Source organism: Scyliorhinus torazame, chromosome 2 (genome assembly GCF_047496885.1).
Source record: "Scyliorhinus torazame isolate Kashiwa2021f chromosome 2, sScyTor2.1, whole genome shotgun sequence".
Taxonomy (NCBI): domain Eukaryota; kingdom Metazoa; phylum Chordata; class Chondrichthyes; order Carcharhiniformes; family Scyliorhinidae; genus Scyliorhinus; species Scyliorhinus torazame.
Window position 1 is genome coordinate 152,755,385 of NC_092708.1, and position 12,155 is coordinate 152,767,539.

Sequence of the window (12,155 nt, forward strand, 5' to 3'; positions counted from 1 at the left end):
TTCACATCACCAAGTCGTGCACGACGAGGCCAAATAATCGTGCCCGTTGATTTCAAGTTATTCCAGACTTCCTTTGCGTAATGTACAAACCAATACATTTAAAAGTCCCACAAGTCTGATTCCAAAATTAAAATTCTAATCTTAATAAATCATCAGCATTCCTCATGAGGGTGCCTGAGAGAGCACGTGTAGCAAGCAATTGGGAATTAGGAATTAGCAATTGGAAGGCAAATGGTATGTTGACCTAAATTGCAAGAAGATTTGAGTTCATAAGCAGAGATTTCTTCCTGCTTTGGTGAGACCACACCTTGGTGTTGTGGGCAGTTTTGGTCTCCCTACCTAAGAAAGGATATATTTGCCTTCGAGGAAGTGTAGCGGAAATTCACTAGGCTGATACTTGAGTTGGTGGGACTGCCTATAAGGAGAGATTGGTCCGAATGGGGCTGTATTCATCAGAATTTAGAAGGATGAGAGGAGATCTGATCGAAACATAAAATTTTAACAGGGCTGAACAGGCTAGATGCAGGGAGGATGTTTTCCCTGGTTGGAGAATCTAGAACCGGGACACAGTATCAGGATATGGGGTAGGCCATTCAGGACTGAGATGAGAAAAAATGTCTTCACTCAAATAGTAGTGAACGTGTAGCATTCTCTACTGTAGAAACTATGGAGGCCAAGTCATTGAATGTATTCAAAAAGCAATAGGTAATGCTTTGGATTTTAATGGCATCAAGGGGTATGGGGAGAAAGTGGGAATATGGCATTGAGGTTGAGGATCAGTCAGGTTCAGATTGAATGGCAGAGCAGGCTTGAAGGTCCAAATGGCCCATCTATTTTCAGCGAAACAGGTGTCACCAGGTCTTGCCATACCCTGGAATATTGTTTAGGCCATAAGCACATTTGCTTATTTTCCATAGTTTTCCTTCTGTATCTGCCACATCATTGGGTGGTTTCAGGAATACTTCTCTCTGGGAAGTTTTGTCCTGCGGAAATGTGGCATTTATTTCAAATGACCCATATTGCCTTGAATATGTAGCCTGAAATTAGATTACTCTTCCAGTTATGGGACAGCCACTCTAACACCTGTAGCACCCAGTTGCTCCGCAAAACTTCTAACTAACAGTCTCGCTCTAGCCTTATAGGTTTCATCAGCTAGCAATGACTTTGCTGGTTGCCCCTTATCTGGCACCTCAGAATAAACTCAAAACTCTCCCCAGCTATCCAACTGCCTTATTTTGGCTTGTCTCTCATGCCTTCATGATCAGCAACTAATACATCCTGATGATCAGGATTTCTGCTTCAAGCTCAATTACCCAAGTATGCACTCTGGTCAATTTGTCTGTGTTAACTATATTGTATGCTCAAGATCGCTTACATAGCTACTACGAGCCCTTGATCTTAGCACATTTTGTTTGTCACGGCCTTCTTAGAATCATAGAATCATTACAGTGCAAAGGGAGGCCATTCGGTCATAGAGTCTGCACCTGAAAGAGCACCCTAACTAGGCCCAACCCTCACCCTACCCCCGTACCCCAGTAACCCCACCTAACCTTTTGGACACTATGGGGCAATTTGTCATGGCCAATCCACCTAACCTGCACGTCTTTGGACTGTGGGAGGAAACCAGAGCACCCAGAGAAAGTCCACGCAGACACTGGGAGAACGTGCAAACTCCACACAAGACAGTCACCCAAGGCTGCAATTGAACCCGGGTCCTTGGTGCTGTGAGGCAGCAGTGCTGACCACTGTGCCACCATGCCGCCCCAAAACACCATGGTGTTCTTCAAAAAACACACAAGCATTTGAGGTACAAAATGCCTCAGCTGTTCAGTCGAGATTCTGTAATTAATTTGATTAATCATGGAGTTGCAGATTAACAGTTTGATTGGCAAATTTTAGAAATATTTTCACAATATTTTATCTGATCATTCTCTATGGCCCTCTTTTTTTTATAGTATACTAAATCTCTTGAATCGAATTTTATCTCAGATGATCTAATATGATGCCACAATCCTCCACAGATTTTCTCAGAGACCTCAGCCATGATGGCAACATATCTCCCTCCATGCAGCACTTCAAATCTGCAAGGGAAACTAATTGTTGTACCTTCTAGAGGACTAGCACAAAGGGCAGAAGGCATTTTGAGATTTCATCCATAATTTATCAGGACTATATTCTCCAACCATCCGGTGTGAATTTTTTGCTTTGAGCAGTCCGGGTGGTTGACAACTTGCATTCTTGTTGCTCAGCTAAAATCTTAAGCATCGATCAGAACACAATTCCTCACAAATACTGTTGCTAAAGGGACTGTCATCTGAGGTGTTCATGATACTCAGATTTTTATACATTTGTTTAAATTCATTGGCAAATTATCAGTCAGAAATCTTTATGGTGCCCCTATCCAGATTATACTGTCTACTGTAACTCCTTTTTACCTTACTGTAGAGATATTAACTCTTCAGCCATGTTGTCAAAATATAGAATTAAAATATTTCTCTTTACCCCATACCTTTGGACCAATGATAGCTTTCTTGTTTCAGCCTCATGCCAGTGGAAAGGATGCGGCAGTGTCCATTGATATCTTTTATAGATTTCACAATTATTCCCAATCACCTCCATTAGCCTCATAGTTTTTTTCTCAACCATATCTGCATTTATCAGCAAGATTTTTAACCTTTGACAGCTAGGAAGAGAAAATTGTCTATAAATTTAAGACAGTTTGTTATTTTTTTCTCTCTTGTCTTTATCACCTGATGCTATTAATTCTTGTGTGACACTTTGATGAGAAACATTAGGCTTTGTTTAAGGTTTACAATACTGTCCTGCCTGCATTAACAGATCAACTGATTTTCCAAAATAACTGCCTGATCACGCTCTGTCAAGTATTGTTTGCACCTTTTTCATAGATTAACTCAAACGGTATAGGTCTCTCACTAGAGTACATCAGGGATTATAGAATATCTATTTAACATGAAATGAGTAACATCGTTAGTAACCTCAAGGTGTTGTCATCATCAAAACCTGAAGCAAGTTGTACTTTTATATTCCTTAATCTTGTGTGATCCTCATTACTAGGTGATTGCAGATAATATTTATCTTCATCCTGTTCCTCAGAATTCTATGTCATATCAAGGACCCTGCCTCTCTGCTTTGGCTACTTCGAAACACACCTGAAAGACTGACTAACGGTTCCTTGGCCATTACTGGGATTCATTTATGCATTATTGTTGCAATTTTGCAATGGCCAGATTTGCTAAAAGTGATTGCATCCTCATTCTACATTTCTTCAATCCTTCTGTTGTATTGACTGTGACAATTATCTGGACCCTTTCTAAATTATACAATCATTAAATCCACTATTCTTTGTGTCACTGAGAAATGTCTCATTTGTTCCAGGAAGCTTGAAGGAAATTTTTTTTTTTCCAAGAAGCAGACATCTGACCAATTGGGCCTCGCTCTTCTTACAATCCAGACACCACAGTTTCAGTCTGTTGCTATTTATAGCACAGTCAATGGTCACCAACTTCTTACTATTAAACACACAATGAATATATAGTTGACAGTATTGGCTATATAAGACTATCAAGCGGCACTTTCTCAGCTAGAACTGAGAACCTGTCCACATGAGGCATTTTAGCATAATCCAGTAACTCAAAAGCTGATACAAGTCCAGGGATTTCCAAATAGACCTTTTCCAACCTTTTCTGACATCTGTCTAAGCTTACGTTATATTCTTCCTCTGAATGACCATTTGTTTTCCGAAATCAATCAAAATCTGGCCACGATCATTCTTCTTATAGTTTTCATCTAGGAACCCTATTAGAAGGTCCAAACTTTCATCATTTATCTAATGATAGGCACCCCACTCACAAAATACATTACCTCTGATTTTACTTCTTCTCGGAAGCAACAGTGTGATGGGCATATCTTGTTTTCTCTTTGGTGAGTCATAATCCATGTACGCATTTCCACTCTATTCTTCCATTGGTCTTCTGGTTAGAACTCAGAATGTCAGAGGGTAATCGAATCGCAAAATTTACACTTGCACTTGGCCATTTTCCACAATGGCCATGAGAATTTTAGCTTTCGAAAAGTATTTCTTCATTGCCAACCTTCACCTTCACCAACCAATCTCCGCTACCATGTTCTATTCCTTGAAACCAGTTGGTGAAGTATTGAAGTGGAACCTAAGCTTTATGCACATTTATTAGTATAGATTCACAGTGATATATATTACAAGCATACATCGTACAAACCAGATACCACAGTTTCAGTCTGTTGCTATTTATAGAAGCACAGTCAATGTCCACCAACTTCTTACTAATAAACACACAATGAATATATAACTGACAGCATTGATAATATAATACATCCCAACTCTATCAAGTGGTACTTTCTCAGTAATAGCCTGCTCACGGACACTCAGTTTGGGTTCCGCCAGGGTCACTCAGCTCCTGACCTTGTTACAGCCTTGGTTCAAAGAAGAGCTGAATGCCAGAGGTGAGAGTGGCAGCCCTTGACATCAAGGCAGCATTTGACTGAGTATGGCATCAAGGAACCCTAGCTAAACTGGAGTCAGTGGGAATCGGGGGTGAAAACTCTCCGCTGGTTGAGTCATACCTGGCACAAAGGAAGATGGTTGGAGGTCAATCATCTTAACTCCAGGACATCACTGCAGGAATTCCTCAGGGTATTTGTTCTCCATTCTTAGTGTCCTAGGCCCAACCATCTTCAGCTGCTTAATCAATGATCTTCCTTCCATCATAAGGTCAAAAGTTGGGGTGTTCGCAGATGACTGCACAATGATCACCATTCGCAACTCCTCAGATAATGAAGCAGTCCATGTCCAAATGCAGCCTGGACAATATCCAGGCTTAGGCTGACAAGTGGCAAGTTACATTCGTGCCACACAAGTGCCAGGCAATGACCATCACCTAAAAGGGAGAATCTAACCATCACCCCTTGACATTCAATGACAGTACCATCACTGAATCCCCCACAATCAACATCCTGGGGGTTACCATTGATCAGAAACTGAACTGGACTAGCCATATTAATACTGTGGCTACCAGGGCAGGTCAAAAGGCTAGATCGAAATCCTACGGCGAAGAACTCACCTTCTGACCCCGCAAAGCCTGTTTACAAGGCACAAGTCAGGAGTGTAATGGAATATTCTCCATTTGCCTGGATGAGTACAGCTCCAACAGAACTCATGAAGCTCAAAACCATCCAGGACAAAGCAGTCTGCTTGATTGCTCCCCCTTCCACAAACATTCAAACCCTCCACCGAACAGTGGCAGCAGTGTGTACCATCTACAAGATGCACTGCAGTAACCCACCAATGTTCCTTAGGCAGCACCTTCTAAACCTACGACCACTACCACCTAGAAGGAAAACAGCAGCAGGCCGGGACCCCCACTACCTGCAGGTTCCCCTCCAAGTCACTCACCACCACAACTGGACATACAAAGAACAAAGAATAATACAGTACAGGAACAGGCCCTTCGGCCCTCCAAGCCTGTATCGGTCATGATACCCACCCTTGGCCTAAACCCTCAGCACTTCCTTGTGTCTTATCCCTCTATACCCATCCTATCCATGTGTTTGTCGAGATGCCTTTTGAACGCAAGGCATCTGCTTCCACAACCTCCACTGACAACGTGTTCCAGGCATTCACCACCCTCTGCCTAAAAAACCTGCCTCACACATCTCTAAACTTTGCCCCATGGATTTTAAACCTATGCCCCCTGGTGACTGACCCCTCCACCCTGGGAAAGTGTGCCTGCCCACCCACTCTATCCATGCCCCTAATAATCTTGTAGACCTCTATCAGATCATTCCTCAACCTCCGCCTTTCTAATGAAAACAGTCCGTGTCTATTCAGCCTCTCCACAGAGCTAACACCCCCCAGACCATGCAACCTCCTGGTACACCTCCTCTGCACCCTCTCCAAAGCCTCCACATCCTTCTGGTGGTGTGGCGACCAGAATTGTGCGCAATATTCCAAGTGCAGCCTTACCAAGGTTCTAAACAACTGTAGCATGACTTATCAGTTTGTATGCTCGATGCCCTGTCCAATGAAGGCAAGAATTCCATATTCTTTCATGACTACCTTGGCCACTTGTGTTACCACCTTCAAAATTCTGTGGACCTGCACACCCAGATCTCTCTGACTGGGAAATTGAATATTAAAGTGAGTGACTCGCTTTAATATGCAGATTTGCCTAAAAGTGATCTCACCTACAATGGGTGGGATTTGCATCACAGTGGGGTATCCCGGCTCCTATCGGCCATGCTGTGGTGTGGGTGGCGCGCTGCTTTTCAGGCGTAATATGGCTGTTCGATCGTGCCCTACATTTTAAAAAATCATTACAGCTGCCAGGTTGCTCTGCTATATTAGTGTAAAATGTAAAAGTCACCTCCTTAATCATAGGGAACAACAGATCTTCTTCAAAAAGAGATCAGTGACCCTGAACCCAAATGAATATCTAAAGCAACCCAAAATTGGTGTCGACATGCAATATCCAAATGACAGAAAAGAGGCACTGTGATAAAGTAAATGCTTTGAAAGATTGGTATTTTATTGATCCTGTATTATATTAACGTTTCTCTTCCAGAACAATTGAAGCTTGAACGGGAATTCAATCAATACAACTACTTGGGTCTGGATTCAGCCAAAGTGAATGGGGTCGATGATGCTGCTAATTTCAGAACAGTCAAAGTAAGATGTTTGGGAGTGTGGGTAAATTCCAAAGTTTAATGGATTAATGAAATGAATGAAAATGAAATGACTGAAAATCGCTTATTGTCACAAGTAGGCTTCAAATGAAGTTACTGTGAAAAGCCCCGAGTCACCACATTCCGGCGCCTTTTCGGGGAGGCTGTTCGGGGAGGATTGAAACATTATAACCATTGTAACATGCTTTCAGTGGAATAATAATAGTAATAATAATAACCTTTTATTGTCACAAGTATGAAGTAATCGTGAAAAGCCCCTAGTCGCCACATTCCGGCGCCTGTTCGAGTCAGCTCGTACGGGAATTGAACCCGGGCTGCTGGCCTTGTTCTGCATCACAAACCATCCTACTAGGCAATAGTCCCACTGAGGGATTCAGATAAGCTGTGAGAACAAAGTCTTGCAATTCTTCCTTTAATTCTCTTAGCTATCTCTATTTAAATGACATGGTCTTTTGTAACATTGAACACAATGAGGGAGATTTTTTGCGCAACACACCACGTGCTTTGCGGCAGCGAAGGCAGCCTACTATTCGCCAATGGCGGGATCTTCTGGTCCTGCTGTTGTTAGCAGGGTTTCCTGTTGAATGCATGCCTCGCTGACAAGAAACCAACGGCGGGGGTACGCCGTGGTGGGGGTACATCGTTGGTGGGACCGGAAGATACCGCGCGATGTGAACAGCTGGAAAATTCTGTTGGTGAATATGGTCACTCATTTACCTGACTCTGCTGCCATTATCTTACTGTTACTCTTTCTCCCTCGCTCCTCTCTTGCTTCTTTCCCCATAAATCTTTCTTCCCTCTTGCGTCTTTGTCATTTTAATTTTCTCTCCTTTGAGGTGAGAGTTGGAACACGTCTGGCGTATTGTAGCCAGGAAAGGAACCATCAACAACTCCCAGCAATGTAGGAGAAGGAGGCCTGTGGGGACTCCCTTCCCATCACAGCCTCTAGCCACTCACCTGCCCCTCCTGTTGCACCCCTATACCTTCATCTTTCCACTACCATTTCCCTATCTTGGTCCCTCCCACACTCCTAATGTTACCCCAACTTCTTTTTTTTAATTTTAAAATGTATTTATTCATGGAATGTGGGCGTCGCTGGCTGGGCCAACACTAATTGCCATTCCTGAGGGTATTTAAGAGTCAATCACATTGCTGTCTGAGGTCACATGTAGGCCAGACCAGGTCAGATTTCCTACCCTAAAGGACATTAGTGGACCAGATGGGTTTTTACAACAATCAACAATAGTGTCACCTTTAGACTTTTTAATTTCAGATTTTTAATGAATTCAAATTTAGCATCTGTCATGGCGGGATTCGAACCTGGGTCCCCAAAGACTCTGGGACACTAGTCCAGTGACAATACCACGACAACCACTGCCTCCCCCAGTAGTCTGATGGACTAGTTGGCCTACTTTCTCTCCCTCCTCTTGCGCCACTGTTACACACGTCACTATTAATCGTCATTCACTAACTGCTCCCCTCACTCCTCCTTGTTTACTCCAAGGATGCATAGGAAACACGGAGGCTCCCCTCACCCAAAACAGTCTCCTTTTCTTTCCCATTGTCACTTTCTATCTGACTCCCTCAGAGACTTTATTTGTTTTTAAAATACAACTTTTCATTTCATGAAAGCACAATTACTTGGGAATTGTTGCAATGCTAGTAGTGGCCCAGTCTTTTTGGGCTCAAATCGCCAAACCAACTTCATAGTCAGGTTTGAGGCCCAATATCTGGACAGCTGTAGGCCTCACTATTCAGGCACTGGGCTGAGGGAATGAACCCAGCACCCTCTGTGCACTGCATCTAAATTTCTGCACTCTCTCATGATTAGCGAATCACAGGTGGGATAGTTAGTGAGCTTCAAAGTGAAACATCTTTTTGAAAATTGAAGTAATTAAATGGAAAATACAGTTCTCCCTTTTTTCCTTCCTTTCCCCCTGATCCCTCTGACATTTAAAAAAAAAAAAATTGAAATAAATTTAGAGTACTCAATTCATTTTTTCCAATTAAGGGGCAATTTAGCATGGCCAATCCACCTAGCCTGCACATTTTTGGGTTGTGGGGGCAAAACCCACGCAAACGCAGGGAGAATGTGCAAACTCCACACAGACATTGACCCAGAGCCAGGATCAAACTTGGGACCTCGGCGCCGTGGGGCTGCAGGACTAACCCACTGCAACACCGTGCTGCCCCGTCTCTCTCTGACTTGAATGCATGTGTGTGCCTCTGTTCTTTTCAGCTGAATGCATTTTCTGGTGTTGTTAGGGCATGAAACCAAACCTACGTGAGGTGTATGGTCAGTGCACTGTTACTAACTGAGCAATGTATCAGATGTCTATTCCTCATGTCTTACGGTATTGGTTGGGAAGGGGGTTGAAGTAGACAGAGGCTGAATCCATTTTGATGATCAAACCTCTTTTTAACATGTACAGCAAGCTGCTAGTGCGGCTGGACAGTTTGGCGAATCAGCGGAAGGAGAAATCTGGATACTCAATCTTTCTAATTAAAGGGGACGCATTGACCCAGGTGAGGTAGCTCACTGAGGTTCTTGCAGTGGATAGTGTCATGATATACACCAGTCTATCATGGTGCAGATACACATACACTGATGGACACACAGCAAGACCAATCAACACACACAACACCGCACCCAATCACCAGTTAGAGCACACTCACTATAAAGACAGGGGGCATCAGAGTTCCCGCTCATTCGGGATGCAGCCTCCTACAAGGACAGAGCTTACAGCTTGCAGCACAGATCTTCACCATGTTCTGAGTGCATAGGCTGGTTCGGACAGATACAGGTCTTTCGTTTAATCTAACATTGTGTTAACCCACAGTGAAAGTATGTTCAACAGTTTCTAACTTAATAAAATAGTGCTGCACATTTTAAGTGTTGGTGGCCTGTATGTGTTCCACGGATCCAGAGCACCCAACACATCATGATACCAGGAGTTGAGGGATGTTAGAACTTCTTAGACCTACCTGCAAGTATCTGCCTTCCACCAGCATACCGTCACCCTGCAAAATGGACAGCGTCCGCCCGCCGCTGCCGCTCCGCATCACCGGTAACCTGGGGGCCAACTAGAAGATATTCAAACAACACTTCCAGCTCTACCTGGAAGCCACAGACCGGGAAGATGCCTCGGACACCAAGAAGATTGATCCCTTCCAATCCACGGCCGGGGAACATGACATTCACATTTTCAATTCTCTCACCTTTGCTGATGATGAAGATAAATCAAAATTCAAGATGGCCCTCCTCAAGTTTGACACTCACTGCAACATAGAGGTGAATGAAAGTTTCGAGCGCTATGTATTCCAACAGCGTTTGCAGGGTAAGGATGAACCTTTCCAGTCCTTTCTCACCCACCTCCGCATCCTTGTGCAGTCCTGTAATTAAGGGCCCACCTCCGACTCCATGATATGCGACCAGATCGTTTTTGGTGTTCAGTCGGACCTCCCTACGCCAGCAGCTCCTCAAGGTAAAGCAGCTCACCCTAGCGACCGCCATCGAGACCTGCGTGCCACACGAACATGCCACTAGTCGGTATTCCCACATCCAAGCAGCTGAAACGGTGCGGCCAGGTCCCCAGGAGGCAGAATGGATCCAAGCAATCGAGCAACTCCAGGGCCTCAGCCTGGATGAGGGCGGCCATTTTGCGCGTTTTCCGCGGACTCCCACGCTTGTGCGCGCCGACCGAGGGGACGGCGACGTCGATGAACGTACTGCGCAGGCGCGCACCACGTATGGCCGCACCGCGCATGCGCGGTGGCGCAGCGAACGTACTGACATTATAACGTGCGGCAACTGTGGCTCCGCCCACTTAAAGCCGCAATGCCCTGCCAAATCCCGACAATGCCTGAGATGTGGCAAACTTGGACACTATGCTGCTTTATGCAGAGCAGCTCAGCCTGCCAATTCGTATCGCTCCGGCTAGACTCGCAGGAATGTCCGGGCCATTCAACCCACGGTCACCGAGTCCGATGCGGACCTACTACCCGATATTGACACCGAGGGCCCGAAGACGCCTTTTCGAATCGGTATTGTTAAAAAAAAACAGGGTGTCCCCGAAGCAAAGAATCCAGCCTCTATCGGTATACAGCATCCATCTAGACGATGAGTGGTGTGCCACCCTTAAAGTCAACCGGTCCTAGCTTTCTTTGATCCAGCAAAAGAGACCAAAATTTCGACCGATTCCAGTCAATCTGGCATTGGGGCAGTGCTCCTTCAACATGATGAGGTCTCATCGTGGGCCCTCGTGGCATAGACGTCACGTGCGATGATCCCCACGGAGCAGCGCTACGCGCAGATAGAAAAGGAGTGCCTGGGCCTTCTGACCAGTGTGGTTAAGTTTCACGATTATGTCTATGGACTTCCTCAATTCACTGTCGAGACCGACCATCGCCCGCTGGCCAATATAAAGATTTGAACGACATGACACCTCGCCTCCAGCGTATTCTTCTCAAGCTCTGGCGATATGACTTCCAACTGGTATACATCCCAGGGAAAGACCTCATCATTGCTGATGCTCTCTCCAGGGCAGTCAACGCTCCATGTGACCCAGCGGGATTTGTCTGCCAGGTTGACGCCCATGTGGCATTCGCGGCCTCCAATCTACCTGCCACGGATGAACGCCTCGTCCAAATTCGCCGCGAGACGGCGGCTGACCCCTTGCTACAGTGTGTCATGCGCCACCTAACAGACGGGTGGCTCAAGGGCCTATGCCCTCAGTTCTATGATATCAGAGATGAAATGGCGGTAGTAGACAGGGTTCTTCTAAAACTGGATCGCATTGTCATCCCGCATAGCATGCGCCAACCTGTCCTGGAACAACTACACGAGGGCCACCTTGGCGTGGAAAAGTGCCGCCCACGGGCCCGAGAGGCAGTGTACTGGCCCGGCATTAATGAGGACATAGCCAACACAGTGCTCAACTGCCCCACTTGTCAGCGCTTCCAGCCGGCCCAACCACGTGAGATCCTGCAGCCCCATGAGTTGGTCACGTCACCATGGACCAAGGTGGGCATCGACCTGTTCCACGCGCTGGGTAGAGATTATGTCCTGATCGTGGACTACTTTTCGAATTACCCTACAACATCATCTTGTCTGCCGTCATTCGTGCATGTAAAGAAACATTTGCTCGACATGGCATCCCGCTCACGGACTGGTTCGGACAGGCATAGGTCTTTAGTTTAATGTAACATCGTGTTAACCCACAGTGAAAGCATGTTCAACAGTTTCTAACTTAATAAAATAGTGTTGCACTATTTTAAGTGTTGGTGGCCCATTGTGTTCCATGGATCCAGAGCACCCAACACATCAGATAGGACGAACTTGTTGGGGTTGGCAGGGCCTCAATAGTTCTGGCCTCAAGCCATCATTACAGGTGGACCTACTTAGTCTGGTCCTGTGC

General features: G+C 45.3%; 1 protein-coding gene across 5 annotated transcripts in view; it reads left to right on the forward strand.

Moving 5' to 3' along the window:
- The window catches only part of myo1b (myosin IB), a 436,008-nt gene that overhangs the window by 277,201 nt on the left and 146,652 nt on the right, over positions 1-12,155 (forward strand). For all 5 annotated transcript variants that reach the window (XM_072478525.1, XM_072478546.1, XM_072478553.1 and 2 more), the window contains one exon: positions 6,618-6,721. In XM_072478525.1, the coding sequence (XP_072334626.1) occupies positions 6,618-6,721 (104 nt within the window). The remainder of the gene's footprint in view (positions 1-6,617; positions 6,722-12,155) is intronic.